Source organism: Python bivittatus, unplaced genomic scaffold (genome assembly GCF_059951505.1).
Source record: "Python bivittatus isolate LINGU-HERP-01145 unplaced genomic scaffold, Pbiv_v1 ctg000050_np1212, whole genome shotgun sequence".
Taxonomy (NCBI): domain Eukaryota; kingdom Metazoa; phylum Chordata; class Lepidosauria; order Squamata; family Pythonidae; genus Python; species Python bivittatus.
In genome coordinates, this window is record NW_028277033.1 from 6,412,791 (window position 1) to 6,430,965 (window position 18,175).

The 18,175-nt window shown below is 39.4% G+C and overlaps 1 protein-coding gene across 1 annotated transcript; it reads left to right on the forward strand.

Annotated features, from left to right (window-relative positions):
- Window positions 1-10,530: 10,530 nt before the first annotated feature.
- On the forward strand, window positions 10,531-14,205 carry LOC103057958 (phospholipase A2 inhibitor alpha-like protein). The gene is made up of 4 exons (XM_007420743.3): window positions 10,531-10,637; window positions 10,957-11,054; window positions 11,619-11,702; window positions 13,638-14,205. Exons 2-4 carry the CDS (start codon window positions 10,973-10,975, stop codon window positions 13,976-13,978), a joined length of 507 nt encoding a protein of 168 aa, XP_007420805.1. The 5' UTR covers window positions 10,531-10,637; window positions 10,957-10,972; the 3' UTR covers window positions 13,979-14,205.
- Window positions 14,206-18,175: the final 3,970 nt, after the last annotated feature.

Below are 18,175 nucleotides of genomic sequence, written 5' to 3' on the forward strand. Positions count from 1 at the left end.
TGTCTTGGGTAGGAGCACCCTTCTCCTAAAAGAGCAAGACCACCATCCATGAATATTCAATCCTCAACTGTGCTAGGTTCAGAAGTGGTAACTTAATGAGGAACGTAGCTGGTCTCTTTGACTGCTCTTCATGTGAATGGCCTGTCTGAGAATGTTAGTTGAAAGGGACTTGCTTAGATTCTGCATGTAACTCTTACAGGGATGTTTGGCTGAAGCCACCCATTTAAGTTCCTTATTAATGGATGTATGCTACATCATTTGCAGTCACACACACGCACGCACACATACACACACACACATACAGGCAAGCTAAGGAGCAATGCAGTGTAATTTGGAGCCTTCCAGTAAGTAACAAACTGGGTTGTCTGTGTTTGCTTTTAATTGTGCTGTTCTTTTAAAGATAGATAGATGATAGACAGATAGAAAATAGAACATATACACTGTTGATCTGGCGCTGTCTCATCTACTTTCCAATTTTGACCCATTCATTTTCCCACCTATTTTTTAATCTGGCCCTTGGCCCATAATACATTGGTCACCCAATACTTAAGATATGAGGGGCTTTATATCCTCCTTCTTCACGCCTCATTCTTCTCCTTCTCCTTCTCCTTCTCCTTCTCCTTCTCCTTCTCCTTCTCCTTCTCCTTCTCCTTCTCCTTCTCCTTCTCCTTCTCCTTCTCCTTCTCCTTTTCTAGCTAGCATGTCCCTTAATATGTTCCTGAAAACTGTATTCTGTATATAAATAAACGATTTAGTAAAGGGCAGGGTGAGCTTTCCCTCAAAACATGTTTCTGCCTTTCCTTCCCCTTCTTTTCTTTGGTGAAAACTAAATTAAATGAATGTGAGGGCTATTATCTGGGCTCCTAAATGATTGCTTTTGAAAAAGGCATTTAGCTGAGAAAGATGGAGCCAGATAGCAGAACCAGGCATTAAAAAAATACAATAGGGATAACAAAAGGAGTGTGATCAGCTTGTCAACAGAAGCTGATTCAGATACATTCAGGTAACAGAAACAGATAAAAGGCAATTCCTTTGTAAATGAAATCCCATAAAATGGTTGGTTTAAAATGCCCCCTAGTGGTTCCATTCATTTCCTGGGCTCTTGTTACAAACTACTTCCCTACCATTGGCAAGAAAATGGCATAGTTGTGTCATACTTGATCTGAAGGGGAGTTTACCTTTTTAATTGCAAGATTTGTGACTTGACTTCCTCCTCCTCCTCCTCCTCCTTCTCCCCATTATTCAGCAAGGAATGCCAAATTGTATTTGTGTGCAAAAAGCAAGGGTTGATGTTTTTATGCATTGTTATTTTAAAATGATGCTCTTTGATCATATTTCAACCACAGGGGCGGTAAGAATATGAGGCTCACTGAGTAATTGGTACCATTGTTGGGTACTTGGATCATTGGTTCTATTTTTTCTAGGTAGTTGATTCTATTCTTAAGAAAATCCCTTGGGGGGGGCAAGAAATTGGGGGGGGGGGACAAGAAACAATCAGTCTGCCTTCCTAGAACCAGGTTGCCATTTGGGTGACCGCTAGATGATGGCACTCCAATGTTCTTTGTTGCCATCTAGTGGTCATGCATACGTTTGCAGCCCAGATCCAGATCTCAGGGTTATACTGAGACTGAGAAGGTCCTAGAGAAGTCCCACAGAAATGGGTTCTTACCTGTTTCAGATTCATCCACATATTGCCAACTGAAATCACAACTCCATGGATTTTTTTCTCTCTCTCCTTTCTGTCCGTTGTGGAGAAAGAGGAAAGGAAGTGAAATCCTTGTGGTGTCCTTGGCAGATCCATCACAGGGTGTGCATGATGAGGAACCTCTTAACTCAGGGTTCCTCAACCTCAGCAACTTTAAGATGGGTGGACTTCAACTCCCAGAATTCCCCAGCCACTCTGTCTTAACTTTTTCTCTAAAAGCAGTGCACAATCACTGCTGTGTGTGAGAGAGAGTGTGTCTGTGTGTGTGGCAGGGGCAGAGAGAGAGTGAAGTGTGTGGCTCTGGTTGAGCTTCTGTGACTTGTATGTGTGTGAACCATGCTTTAGCCAAAACTTCTCCGTAGTCCATGAGAACCCATTGCTTTTTAATGCAGGAGTTGGCAACGATTTTTGACAACCACTGTACTGTGATTTTGCAAATATCGCAGGCAGGAAACAAACAGACAGACAACTCTAATGAGACCTCGGGTGGTAACGAAGCAATTTTCTAAGGTGTGGCCATCCAATGAAATTTCAGCTCTTTTTAATTAAAGAGAACATATGTTTGTGTGTGAGGGTGTATTTACATTTCTATAATTTTTCTTCTTTGCATGCAAATACTGCCGGCAGCTTCAGGTAATCACATCACAAGCAAATCGTATCAATGGACTCATAACTTTTGGAGAAAAGCAATAGTATTAGTTTCTAAGTCTTTTGATTAAACATTGTTTCTGACTGAGAGGAATTTGTTCCACTGTACTACGCTGTGCACTTGCAATACGTTTTTTTTTAAAATGCTGCATTTAGGCTTATTCATTAACTCCAGCAACCTATTACTCAATTAATAATCCGCTTCGACAGATTAAAGTAATTAATTGCACTCAAAACCCGTCCTCGTATTATCGAAATTTCAATCAGCCGCTTGTTAGAATGCCACTTTATTTAAACCCTAAATAAATTAAATTAAAATATTTTATTTTCATTACTGATGCATCAATGATACATATTTCAGCTGGATTATTTTTCTTATCAAAGCTGTCCCAATATTAATCCCTTGGAGTGTGAAAACAGCACAGGACTCATTTTATCATATTGTGCTTTGACAAGATTCCTTTATATTCGAACCATTTTTTTTCCTTTGCATCATTTTCATTCCCCCTCCTTCCGCCTGCCTCAATATTGACAGAAGATAAATTAATCTCTTCCTTCCTAGCCTCCTGAGAACTTGAATTCTAGATAAGAACATGAGAATGGATCAAGGCACCATGATGACCAGCCAAGGTCACAGGGAGGACATACAAAGCTTTTCTTCCCCATGAATTTATCTGTTCTCCTGTGGCACTGAAGTCCATAACACTAATTATTGCTGGGTAATTTTTGAATGCTAATAAGTTATTTGGGCATTATGCAAGAAGGAGGGGGAAAAATCCCACATTCGGTACAATTTCCATGAGCCTTCGCCCCCCACCCCCCAATTCATCTCCTTCTCCCTCACCCAGATTAAAGTGCCAAATACTTTAGGAATCACGAAGACATCTTTTCTTTTTTCAGTTTCTCATATCGTTTTTTAAGGATAGGTCAAATAGGGCCGGTGCGTGGTGTACTATGCAGAGATACTGAACTCTTGATTTTTTATATCAATTTTTATTAGAGAACGTAAAGAGGACATAAAAACTAATACAGAGTAAAGAAAACAAAGAAAGAAAGAGCGAAAATAAAACGAGAAAGTGCAAAAAGAGAGAATAAAAAGAAATAGAAAGGAGCAGCTTCCAATTTCCTTTGCAGCAAATAAAATTACAAAGTTATCTCTTACTCTATGATTACAGAAAAAAAAAGAAAACTCACTTTTTTCTATTATCCGTTTATTTTCTAACCATCAAAACCACAAGTCATAAGTGCATTTTTCCCCTGATTTCATGCAAAAAGTCTGTAAGGGGGTTCCAGTCAGCCATCAACATAGATATTATTTTATCTCTGACCAAGGAAGTCAGTTTAGCCATCTTTGCAAGTTCCAACATCTTCACCAGCCGTTCCTCCATTGTGGGTAGGTTGAACCTTTCCACTTTTGAGCATATAATAGTCTTGCTAAATACTAAACTCTTGAATTGTGGGCCTGTTTTCAAGTACTGAGAGCTACAGCCATGCGCTGAGTGTGTCGGTGTCAAATAACAGGTTTTATTCCTCCCTGTGTCAATTATAATCTGTCTTGGATTGCACAAATACTTTACAGTGTCTTCTTTTTAAAAGATGGGCATAGAGCCAAGGTTATATACCTTGTAAGGTCTATGCATGACCTTATACATTTTAATCAACATAGGAAGGGACATCAACATATTTGCTGCCATTAACATCACCCTCCTAAAGATCTGAGAACCAATATACTTTTCTGAAATACATTTTTGAGGCTCTCTTCCCTTCACCCCCCCAAAAATAAGATAAATTCTACTGAGTTGAGTTATATATTTTGGATTTAATCTTTTTTGGAAACAGATGGTTTTGAATGTTTTGCTGCTATCGCTGCTGTATGTGTTGCTTGAAGGGGATTCTTGTTTATGTTTTATTCTGGAAAGACCTTGTGAAGGATTTATTTTTAAAGGTATTAAATCAAGATATTAAATAAATACATATATCAGGAACATTAATATGAATGAGAACTTAAGGACTGAGACATTAAAAACTGATATACTGTAGAATACTTTTATTTTTTGTAATATTTATTAAAGGAGTTGTGTCTTCCCTGGATTTGCATTCTATTTATTTATAAAACAATTGTTAAAATATTTGCTTTTGTTCTTATACAGTAAATATATAAAATAGCAATGATAAAATGTGGTTGGTGGCTCCTCTGCAAACTTAGAAGCCCATGCTTCTCATGTGATAGCTACAGAGATCCTACAACTTAAATGTGTAGGTAATTTAACCAGAAAATTACTATTAATTCATAGAGCAATATAAACAGAGACAAACATCTTTGACTACAGAGACACAATCATGTTGTTTTCCTGGCCACAGTACAAAAAATTGTTTGTCATTGCCTACTTTAAAAAAAAATGTCTCAGTCTAGTCCCTAGTCCTGATATTTCATCCAAGTACCAGTCAGGTGAGATCAGTCAAGGTTACTCCATCGCTGGAGACATGATAATATATTTGATCCATATCACTTAGTAAATCACAAACACGCATACACCTCAAGGTTTGCTAAGCAATTGAATAATTTATAATTATAGATTTGGGGGAACCGAGAACAGAATATATGGAAACAAAAATTTAGCCTAGCTGAAAATAAGTCAGGCTTCCTTATATTTAGAATAGCCTGTGTCAGCTTTGTTCTTTCTCTAGTCTTCTTCAGACATTGAAGGCATGCATTCTGTAATAGTCCAGTCCCTTGGCTTGAGAAATAAAAATGGATTGCCTTGGGATAAGGATCTACCTCCACACCCGTTTTTGAAACAAGAGTTTTTAATCTTAATTGGCTATGACTGAAATTAAGGAGGGGACAGATAGGTTGGCAAAGTCCCCATAAGCCAGTATGCCAGGTATTTTATGATAATGCCACATTTCTGAGAGTATAAAGATGCCTACTGATGCAGTGTTTAAACAAAAAAAAATGCGGGGTGGGGAGGAACTGAATGACATCAAATGCTTTTGGAAGTATGATAACAGAACTTGAGAAGCCAGGGAACTGATTCTTCTTTCCTCCACTATAGGAAGCTGAAGAAAGAAAGCATGTAATTATAACACAGGGTATAACTTAAAAAAAAAAGTCATACAGCCAAAGGAAAGACAAAGGGGGGTTTTACTGACTTCCTTGCTAGACAGATGGTTTAGCTACTGGTTCTTAGCAAACTAGTTTCTTCTTCTAGGAGAATGGAGGAACAGAGATAACTCTCAGAAGCTTCAGAGATGTCCTTTGATGGAAGGGCTGAGATGTAAGTTCTCCCCCAGCATTGGCCTGAAGAACTTTGAGCCACCTGAATTGTTCGGCTGAAATGATTCAAGGAGAATTGATATCCTCTTTTCTTTATGAAGCAAATCATGCTCCCGTGGCATGAATCACTATCTTGAAGCACATCTAGAATGCTTATGCAGGCTGCTATCCCCAACATTAAAAGCAGCTTTTGCAGGATACAGAACGGTTCCTGTTCTACGTGTGTCACTTACTATAATGTGGAGAACGCCACTGATTTGTTGATGATGCTGTGAAGTTAAGAGAGAGAGTTTAGATGTGTTAAGCGGTGGAGGCCATTTAAGATCCTGCCACATCTATACAGGTCTACACTATCCATGTGAAGAACCATAGAGCCAGATTGCTAATATCAAAAATGTCGAAGCGTAGCATTTAAACTGATTTCTTGGGGAAATGAGAATGAAGCAGGGAACGTCTAGATGGGGCAATGTCTTCCTCAGTCTTAGGGGTATGTAACCTTCAGGTCACATCATTGGGTGTATGTTGAATTTGGCAATGAGTAGATAGAAATAGATTCAGTGCTGTAATAATGGATCATTGGAAAAATTACCCACAGAAAAAAAAGGGTAGTTGGATAAAAGCTCACGTAATCTAACCTATTGTGAAATTTGTTTTAATTGGTTTATGTTACTCTGCTTCTTCTAATTATGGAAAGGGAATATTATTAGCAAAAACAGAACAAAGTAAGTAAAATAATAAAATTACACAATAGAGTAGATCATACAAAATATTTGCTTATTAGATTATACAAAATATCAATAATAGTTAAAGAGAGAGAGAGAGCACTAAAGAGCTGATTCCAAAAAGCTAAGCAGAGTCAGACCTGGTTAGAACTTGAGTAAGAGACTACTAAGGAACTCCAGGGCTGTCAGCTATGCTAGGAAGTTGAAAAAGTTTCCTTGAAGAAGATAATCACAAGCTACTTCTGTATTGTTGCCAGAAAACTGCATGCATGTACCCCTAGGATCACCAGGACTTTACCCTTTAATTTATTATAATAAAAGCAATGAGAAAATATCAAACTGGAAAATTCTGTGTTGTATGCATGAAGAGAGATTTCTTAATAACTGTTTTTCTCAAAAGTTGAGAAAAGTTGAGAAAAGTCACTTCCTTTAAAACACTTCTTCTCATCCAGGGGCTATCTCTGGATTGTATTCAGGGCAAATTTGCTATAATTGTGTAAACCACCATTGAACTGTTAGTATCTCTGAAAACAGGTCAGGTTCTAAATCCCCCTCCCCCCGCAATCTCTATGAAAAAATCTGCTGACTCTGTTGCAAAGGTTGATGTACAAAGGTTGTGCTATGATCTCTGGCCTCCATATAGTGTCACTTTGGTTGGGATCTTGAACACTAAAGGTTATTAATCAGGCTTATGAATTCCAGAGGTCCAAAAATGCAACTATCATTAATAACAAGTCAATCCAATATATTAAATAATATTTGAGGCTAGTGACACATAAGGCAATCCAGTAATAGTCACTTGGTAATGAGTAAATACAAAGAGCAGGTTACAGGTTAAGTTCTTAAACAGTTAACAATCCACGGGGCATTTAATGCATTCAATTCAATGAAGAAAGACAAAAGATGAATTCTAAAAAAGGTAAATGGAGCGTGCAATTTTGGGAAGAGATTCACTTTAAGGAAGGATATACCAAGTTCATCTATTGACAGGGAAAACAAAACAAAATTAGAAATAAAATGTAATGTTAAAGCTTCTTCTTAAACCAAACACTTTAGGATTTGGGAAACCATCGATAAGGTGTCAGACCAAAAGTATTTTTTCAATTCTGTCTTTCCAGACTGAGACCTAGGAGGAAAGGAGATTGATTGATTGATTGATTGATTGATTGATTGATGCATAAGGGCTACTTATAGAGAGGATATTATCAATGTTTATCCTAGCAAAAGACTTTACAGACACAATTATGTTTAAGATCAGCAGCAGGACAAACTTGAACCCTGGAATTATAGATTGTTCCAAATGTGGGCATCAAGAGGGGGCAGCAAATGACAAAATGTGAAGAATGATGTAAGCTCATCTCCTATTATAGATTGTCATGATGTCACCACATAAGAGGTGGAGCTTCTCCTTGATGTCATGACACAAGTTTCATCATTTTGACAGAAAGAACCTCTGGATTCTGTAGGTGCTGTTGCTACCGACTGTGGCTTAAACAGGGAACTATTCTTTGGGTCTTCCCCTTTGACAATGTTTGCCATTTACAGGTGTTTATTTCAGAGGATAGGAGGTTTTAAGAGAGCTGGTGGTGGGAGAATTCTTGCAAAATGCACTTTTTTGTCTTGGGAGGGTAGTCCCTAAATTTAAATTACAGAAAAGCTTCTCTGGGGCTTTTTCCAAGTTGGAAAGAAGTCTCTCCTTTCAACTGCAGGCTATCTTTGCCCAACCTGACTGAGAACTTCCTGCCAGTTCCTATTGTTGTTGGGACATGGGCAATAATACCCACTGTTCAAAACTTTCCCACCACCTCTTAACTTGCTTGGCCAAATATTATCATGACAGGATCAATTGCAATAGAGGAAGTCTAGCTGCCGCCAAGAAGTGTTTTCCACCAAAAGGGTGCCAATATTTCTACTTGGGCTAAAATATGATTGATTCCAATACTGCCCCAATTCCTAATTCTTATGTCAAGTATTTTTATTTAAAGTTTTTACATAATTAAAAGATAAACAAGAAAGAGTAGATAAAGAGAAAATAAAAAGAGGAAAAAAATGCTAGAAACAATGCAGGTAAAGAAAGAAAAAGAGAAAAGAGATAAAGACACGGCTTCTGATCTTCTTTACAGTAGATACAAACTTATCATCTCTCCCCCTTTCAAATTACATTATATATTTCCAGTTTTCCCGTATTCAACCCTTTTCAATCAGCAGATCCAGAAATCACCAATTCATTTTTGTCCATTTTCAGCAAAAAGTCCATAAAAGGTTACCCATCTTTTATAAAAGTTCTTATTGTTTTGTCCCTAATCAAACAGGTCAATATTGCCATTTCTGCAAGTTCTGCCATCTTCACAATCCATTCTTCCATTGTGGGTACTTCTGTATTTTTCCATCTTTGTGCATATAATAACCCCTCCGCAGTAACCATATATAAAAACAATCATCCACAAGTCTTTTCTAATTGAGTATCCATTAATCCTAATTTTAAAAAAGTTCTTGTTTCAACTGAATATTAATTTTTAAAATTCCTTGCATCATTGTATATATTTGTGTCCAATATTTTTTTTGCTTTTTCACATGTTCACCATGCATGATAAAGTGTCCTTCCTGCTTTTCACATTTATATCAATAATTAGAAGTACCTTTATACATCCTAGACAATTTCTCCGGTGACATATAACTTCATCACTTTGTAAAAATTCTCTTCTAAATTAAAGGAGAGTCCCAATTCCTAATTCTTAAGTATCTCTTGCTCTAAAAAAGGATGAGAGGAAAGAGAGAAAGCATTCAATATTGAAAGGAGGGGCAAAAGATATCACAGGCACGCACACAAACAAGCTTACTGATAAATAAAAGTATAAGATTAAGAAAGATGGAGAATATGCATAAAAAAGGGTTCCGTTTGGTTAATTTCCTCTGAAGATGAGCAAAGTGTGATGGAAAAATAATAAAATAAAGCTGGAAACTCTCTCCCCCTTCCCCTTGACTCTTCTGCAGGAACCTCTTTACTCCCCCTCCCCTTGTCTCTCTTTCTGCCCCCTCCCTCTTGCCTCTCCTGCAATCTCTTTTCTCCACTTCCTGCCATTCTTTACTCATGCAAAACAGGATCCGCTTCAAGCTGTTGCACAACCAAGAGTGACCAGGTTCCACTGCCAAAAATAGCCTCTTAGCACTATCCTATTGAAACAACGGGAGGGCCATCCCCGTCTGCTTAAGGGTTTGCTGTGGTTCTTATCTCACAATAGAAAAATCATTTATCCCCCATTTAACACCTATCCAAACCTATCCTCCAATCAGATCGCTCAGATTTCCACCTCTCAACCTCAAAAGTGTATAAATTCTATGTTTTTCTATCGTTCAGGGTCTCTCCTTCTTGAAAACAGGCACCCAATGATCATTGGCACCCAAAGATCAACATGGTTCTTCTCCTCAGCGTTGTGCTCCTGTCTTTGGCAAAAATTCCACAACAAGAGGATATTTCCAGGGAGTGTTTTCCCAGAAGAGTAGCCCGATGCAGAGACAGTGGGGTGAAGGTCCTGGACTAGGAGCATGGAGACCTCGGTTCTAGCCCCCTCTGAGCCATGGCGGTTTCCTGGGTGACTTTGGGCCAGTCCTCCTCTCTCAACCCTCTCTCAGAGGACTGTTTTGTAGGGAACAAGAAAAATTGAAATTGTCAGATTCTAACCACTAAAAATCACCCTCTAAATCTGTTCAGGAGTATTCCAAGCACCAAACATTATTTTCAGAAGAAGCAAATCCATTTTATCAGCTGAGCTTCCCGCAACTCTGTCTCAGTATCTCTACCAGTCCAAGCACCAGCTAAAATGAAAGAATTTTCCAGCCTTTTTCAAGGTATCTCTTTCTGTCTAAGTGGAAGATAGTGGTTTGCAAAATTTTGGATTTGTTTAGTGTAAACATGAAAGGATCTTTCTGCAAAGCTATGAAATGTAAAGGGTTGGTGTTTTATTGCAAAGCATTGCAAAATCTTTCAGGGACATTCATTCACACGCACACACCCTGTAGTGTCCAGTATTTCCTCATATTTTCGATCCCTTCTGACTGGAGAATTTCCAGATTTTCTCAACATTCCATGAGAAAGGCCAGACTGTTCTTAAATAAACAGCCATAATTTACCATGGGGGTTGGTGGTAAAAGACAGTGGCACCACCTTGAGCAATCAATTTGCACAGAACTCATGTTGCCCAATCCATGACTGATATAAAAGTACCCTTGCACTGGACAGAAAGCAGTTTCTGTGAGCCTCATCTAGAACAGCAGAAATCCCAGTGTGAGTGCAAAATAACAACTTGCTTGTAATGTACGATAGCTAATTAAGAACATTATAGTTTCTAAGAGGCATCCTGCTGGAATGTTCATCCCTAGGTTTAATGGATGGGCTAGAAAGTATGATTAATGGATGCTTGTAGTTTGTTGAAGACAGTAATTTCTGCAGATATGTATCAAAATGTCTTAGATTAGACTGGGCTTGCATAGATTGTAGACAGTGCATGAAATGATGCTTTTGATATGTATTACCTGTACAATGTGAATCTAAAGTTTAAAATCACTTGCATGCCATAGTAACTCTGTCTGTATGATTTGTATAGGTTGCACGGTCAAAAGATGCATCTGATTCTGGTGTCCAGTCTTCTTCTTTTGGGGACATCTCTGGCCAACGGACATGAAACGGATCCTGACGGACAAAGTGATACTCCTAACCCCATACAGTATATGAGAATGGGGAGGGGGCTTAGCACATGGGCAGAAGTGGGAAGGCAGGCATGCAATTCCTTGTTATCTGAATGCAAAAAAGGCTCCTGGAAAGCAGAGTTGGCAAAAGAGCTCCTCAGAGATCTTTTATTCCCTAAATCCAAACCAACAAACAGATCGTAACCATAGAAATAAGCATATCAGGGCTGAAGCTATACTTGTAATGCAAGGACGCCTATTCTTTGGAAGAGCCTTCAGAACCTGCAATGGAATAGTCAGCAAAGCAGACTTGCCGACTTCCTTCTTGTTCACATGGGGGAAGGTCCAGGTAGGCTTGAGAGTGAGGCAATAATCTAACCCCTACCCCACCCCAAGATGTTTCATGCATTCTTCTGATACATATTAAGCTGAGATGCCGAGCATTCAACTGAAGGAAGAGTAGGCAAGTCCAAGAAAGAGTAGATGTTGACTGTTTCAATGCCAACCTATTAGGAGCAGTTTGGTTTAACTCGGCTTGCCTTCTGCGACTCCATTAAAGTGATGCTGTTTTCCTTCCTAGTCCTGCATTCTTTGGTTGAAAAAGTACACAAACTTGAAGAAAAAGTAGAGCACGTGTCAAATGCCTTTTTTACAGTCCACAAAGGTAAGGTACTTGAAAACCTGGCTTTTCCTCCAAATTACGTGTTGAATTCTAGCCACCTCTCTCTTACCAGAGTGTCTATAGGGGCAGGGGTCAAAGTAGTCAAGATGGTGGCTGTGACTGTGCAATCTTTTTTTAGCCTATCACACATGCCACATATGTAGAAAAATGTGGGGCTCTGAGTGTGTGGTTGAGGCCACCGTTTTACCCTCCCTCCCTTATGGGCTTCCCTTATTGCTTATTGCTGGGTTGTGTCTTGTCCTATGGAATGAAAACAACAAAAGTCACATATGAATCCTCTCTTAGGCTAGTTTTCAGCTTTGTACCTCTGTCTGCAGCCTCCAAATGCCTGATAGATACTCCCACACTCTTTCTGTGCTCTTTTCCCAACTGCGTAGAGAATGGCCAAAAAACTATAGATCTCTTGAATGATTTAACATTCATTTGGATGTGCTAACAGTGAGAAACTTACTCATGTTGAGTATTACTCAAAGTAAAGATACCAAATCTGGTGCTGCAAAAATTCAGATGATCACAAGTGGCAGCAAAGGGCTACAGTTTTCGGTATCTTTTGTTTGCCACCTGGTAGTCATCTGAAGTTCTGAAGTCTAAATTTGGTAGCCCTTTTTCAACTTTTTTTTTGGGGGGGGGGGTTGCCAATTATTGCTGTAATAATGTTGTCATTATTACTGTAACTTTGTTTGTGTAAGCCGCCCAGAGTCATCGTGTGTGAGTTGGGCAGCTATATAAATTTGTTTAATAAAACAAACAAACAAACAAATAACTATTACTGAGTTTATGTCTGAAGAATCTGCATTGCCTTGCTGCCCAACTCAGTTGGAGAACGTATCAACTGATGTAAGTTGATTGCTCCTCTTGACGGAACTGTGTCTTTTTTTCAGGAGGAAATGAAATAGTATTAATCATTTGGAACAAATGCTATCCATTAAAGATCCCTGATTTTTCCATTTCCCTGTAAAAAGAATGCCCCTTCAAGAGTCACCTTGAGGTGACTGAGTCCATTCCTTAAATAAGAGGCATTTTTTTCAGACCCTGCAAAAGTCGGGAAAAAATCAGGATCCTTTCAGGAATAGCAGAGAAATTCTGTACGTGCACCCAGTCCAGAATGTGTCCATCCTATGAATTCAGAACATTGCCAATAGTCCCTTTTTCCAAGTTTCCAATACCTTTCCTATTCAGAAGGACGCTGAAACATGTACAGATTCTTCTTCTTACTTATTTATTTATTTAAGCAATTTATATGGCTGTCCAATTCACTCATGGTGACTCTGGGAGGCTTACAGGAATAAAAATCCCAAATACAAAACCCACCCCACCCCCGCTTCATGCTTTCTTCCCAGATATGTTCTGAAGTTTGACAAATGCTGTCGCATAGAGTCTTCTGCTCTTTTAGGACACATTACACCTTTTAGGATACATTCTAGGATCGCGTGCATCTGAAAGAGCTTGCTTAAGCAAACCACTTTTCTTTTGAAGAAATGCCAGCAAGCTTCCTGCTCAGCTTCTTGCCCACAAGCACACTGTTTACATTAAATGGCACTCCTGGGAAGATGGGTATTTTCAGCAGAAAACTAGAGTAAGGTCCTATTCTGAAATCAGAAGCAGGACAGCTTGGTTGAATGTCCAGAACCGTGCTTTTCTCCAAATAATAAAGGACCAGATTATTGCATTTTTTAAAAGCGAAATGGTGTCTGTTGTTTGGCCCATTTGCAATTCCTTGATTTTTCTCTCTGCTGCTCTTCATGGTACTTCCTTTCAGAACTAAGTACTAAAATGTAACTTTCTTGCTTTCTCTTCTTGTAAAATCTGCTTGCTGCCCTGTATCTAGGGAGGGGGAAACAAATTTTCAAGTGAAAGAAACATGATCTGTAGAGCATTTTGTACAATCAAACGTTTGCTTGTTTATTGTGTTTCTAGCTCGGTCTTTTGGAAGTGGCAGTGAAAGGTTATACGTGACTAACAAGCAAGAAAGGAACTTTGAAATTCTCAACTTGACATGTACCGAAGCCGGTGGCCATATTCCTTCTCCTCAACTAGAAAATGAGAATAAGGCCTTTGCAAGCGTTTTGGAAAGGCACGACAAAACAGCCTATCTTGTCATCCAGGATTCACCAAAGTTCACCCACTGGGCTGAGGGAGAACCAAACAACGCTGATGGAACCAAGGCATGTGTGATAGCAGATAAACACGGAGAGTGGCACTCTGCATCCTGTGAAGAAGTGCTCTTGGTCGTGTGTGAATTTTCTTTTATTGAATGAGAACGAAGACTAGTGTGCTGTGCTAAGTAGAGGGGCTACCTAGAGCTAACACGCCGAAATCAACTCTACCAACCAGGAGACTTTAAGAAGACCCCCACCCTTATCTATCACCTGGGAATGCTGTGGGCATAAAAATGTAGAGCACCTATGAATGATTCCATTTGCATTTTGAGTATATACAATATATATATTCAAGAATGGTAAATAAATGCATGAAATAAATGTCACTTTCTCTGGTTCGTTTGTTTAATGGTTTGTTAGTTCATTTGTTTCTTCATCTATCTATCCATTTATTTTAAAACATGAATTAAAAACATAGATATCCTTTAAGTTAGACCTCACTTAACAACTGCCCTGTTCAGTGACCATTCAAAGTTACAATGGGGCTTCACATGACCGTTGCAGCGTCCCACAGTCACATGATCGAGATTCAGGTGCTTCGCAACTGGCAGGCATTTATGACCATCACAGTGTCCTGCGGTCATGTGATCACCATCTGCATGCTTCACAGCTGGCTTCTGAAAAGCAGAATCAATGGAAAAGCTGGCAGTGAAATTGCAAGTCAGGGTCATGTGATGTTTCGCTTAACAACCAAATGGAAAATGACGTTGTAAGTCCATCATAGTCACATGATGTTTTGATGGAGTTGGCAGTCCCAACTGTGGTCACTAAGTGAGGTCTACCTGTAATCAATCAAGTAACGAGTTTGCATACAGGGACGATGCCCTTTTGAAATACACGATTTATTTACGCTTTGAAAATATCCAGGTATCCTTCTAGAAAAAACTGGGTTTCTTAGGCGAATAATGCATATTAGAGCCAGTTTGGTGTAGTGGTTAAAGGCACCAGACTAGAGACAGGAAGACCATGAGTTCTTAGTCCTGCCTTAGGCATGAAACCAGCTGGGTGGCCTTGGGCCAGTCACTCTCTCTCAGCCCTAGGAAGGAGGCAATGGCAAACCACTTCCGAAATCTTGTCAAGAAAACTGCAGGGACTAGTTTAGGCAGTCACCAGGAGTCAATACTGACTCAAAGGCACACACCCACACATCCACAAAGAAAGCATATTAAATAATATCACAGTCATCACATAATTATTATTTTGGTTGGGTTCATTTATTCTCCCTGAATTGATGACGCTGTAGAAATATGACATCTCCTGGGGTATTAATCTTAGAGGATTGGTTGAGGAAAGGTTTCAGGTGTTTGTCTTTTGGAAGTTTGATTTCTGTTTTTGTTTTATTTTGTTTTTTTCCTTCTGAATTATGCTGGGTCATCTGCTGCTGCTGGGAGGAAGAGAACACCGATGAAAGTAAATAAATAATGGTGAATCCCACTCAGGCTGTAAGTAGGGGGTCACGTAGCACAACGATAATACAAAATAAATAAGGGCCATGCTTTGTTGCTACATCAAAGCATAAATGGTAGGGATTTATTAGGTATGGCCAGATGGAGAGATAAATTCGACATAGTAAGAAGGAAAAAGACAGAAAGTCCTTTGTGATAGAAGCAGATCTGTGCAGCTTGCATGATTTACCTGTTTGGTTAGCTTCCTGTATTGCAACAGTGCTTTAACAATGAAATCCTTATCCTCTGACTCCACGCACACACCGAGCTAAGGAAACTTCATATACGTATGTGTAAGTGTTTGTGCGTATGGCCGTGTATTGATGTACGTGTATGTAAGTATTGGTATCAATATTGACTAGCACCCAGATGTCTCTGAAAGTTGACATAATGTTAGGCTGTAGCATAGTGACTTGTTGTAATAAACCAGTCTTGTCCATCAGGGAACTTCTTGGCTTCAACTTCTGAGGTTTTTAGTCCTTATTCATTTGGAAGGCATCAAGAAGGGGAAAGGCTACTGTAGATATATCTGGAATGTCATAAATACAGACCAGATGGGTATGGAGTATCATCCCCACAGACTGTACAAGCACACTTTCTCTATTCCTACCACTTCCTTTGGAGCAGCATCTCTCCAGACATTCGAATGATACCTTCTCTGTTGGCCTGTAGGAGGTCTATAAAGAGTCAGCTGTTCAAACAAGTCCTAGGGGCTGAATGATATGCTTGCCCACTGCTGATGGGGGATGGATTGCAGCTATTCCCAGGGTTTTATATTGAGATTTTGTATTATATTGATTTAGATTTATTGATTATATTTTGTTTTGTCTTAATCTAAATTACGGAGTAGGTTGGGATTAGAGCTGCATATCAACTCTGTAAAAGAGGGAGGGACAAACACAGAGAGAGATGGGGGGGGAGGGAGAGAGTTTGGTGTAATGGTTAAAGGCACTGGGCTAGAAACCAGGAGACGGTAACTTCAAGTTCTACCTTAGGCACAAAGCCAGTCATTCTCTGTCAGCCCTAGGACCACTTCTGAAAATCCTTGCCAAGAAAACTGCAGGGACTTGTCCAGGCAGTCACCTGGAGTCAAGAACGACTCAAAGGAACAACTGAAAAAAGACCAGTAAAAGTTTTCAACTTTGCATCATTCTGCCAAATGCTAAGATGCTTTTTGCCATGATAATAGATTGTAAAAATCATCATCGTCATCATCATCTGTAACTCATCACTCAGGGGGATTAAGATGCATAGTCCAACTACCAAATCTGAGCCGCCAAACCCCAGAGGACCGCAAGATGGCAGGAAAGGGTTAGAATGTTCTTTGCTGCTATCTAGTGGTGTCTGAAGCTGATAGTCCTAAAGTATAATTCTATAGGTTTTGTTACATTCTGTTCTGTCCATTTCAATGCATCTTTGTGCAGAACAATGGGTGGGAAATGCCTCCATGCACCCCAGCTCTGTTTATAAACATTCCTCAGATAGTTCTGCTTTCTATACGGCTATCTGAGATCAAGTCCACTGAATCCACCAAACAAAGCCAAAGTCGTCTCAATTGCTAATATATTTACAATGAGGGAGAAGGTGGAGGAGAGAGACCACAAAAGCCTGCATTCTTTCCTATTGAATTCAACTTACAAGTAATAACTTCAGGCCGTATGCCTGTTTGTAGATATCAATGTTCAACTGATGCTGTACACAAAGCCTCCCTGTTGCAGGAAGTCGTGATTTTGCCCATAGATGTCTGGCTGTTTGCTGAAATCAAAGCATAGCTTGGGGAAAGGTTGGCTGATAAGATTTACAGAACTTGCAAGTACGTCCCCTAAATCCATCAGTAGACAAGTGAAGATACAAGGATATTGTAGAACAATGGATGCTTCTCTAATAGCCCTTTATACTCCCATTCCATTTCCCTTCCCATTCAAAGGAGGTTACTGGTTTCTAAGCACAAACAGATTCCCAAACTTTAGCTCTGAGCTGCAATTCTACTCTGACATACTAAACAGCAGTGGTAATCACACTCTTGACTCATGATCAACTCTGGATCAACTCTGGCAGAGACACTGATGTGGTTTTCTTGGGTACAGCATGGATGTTTTGTATAGATTGGTTCTTCTCAGTGTTGTTTTCTCTCCCTCCCCCCCCCCCATTTTGTCCTCATTACCTTGCATGGCTCACCACTTTTCATTTTGTTAGACAGAATATGGACTTTGTCAATAGGGCCACAGTGGGTCCTGATTTGAAGGCACCACAAATGTTCATTAAAAAAGTCACTTGGGGCAGGAGAACCAATTGGCTGGGACAAATGAGATGCCTGGAGGGGCCTGATATGTCAACCATATCAAATCAGTGTTCCTGTGTGTCTCTGTAATCCCTTTCATGCCCAGCTAGGTGGCAACTTCTAGCTGACTTTATCTTGGCTATGAAACTAAGCTGGGCTAGGCCTGATTACTACTTTGATGGGAACCATCAGGAAATGCCAGGACTGTAGGCTAACCCAGGAAGTTGAAGGAAAAGATCCCAGAAAACAGCAGTAAACTAGTTCATATGGGTTGCCCAAAAAAAGCCCTACATGATCAGTGGAGTCAAAAAGAATCTTCTGTGACTTGGAAACTTGACTTGACTTAATCTGCTCCATCATATCAAATATGCTACTTTTAATATGCATCTTTCAGCCACATTTGGTAGAACCTTACTTCCTAGTATGGAGATTTTCAAACAAAGCAAATCTTTCTCTTCATTCAGCTTTGCCATATCGGAAACTCTATTTGTATTTACCAGGGTGTCATTTTCTATTAACACTATTATTTAAGTACTATCTTCCGTACCATCATGACTTCCAAAAATTACC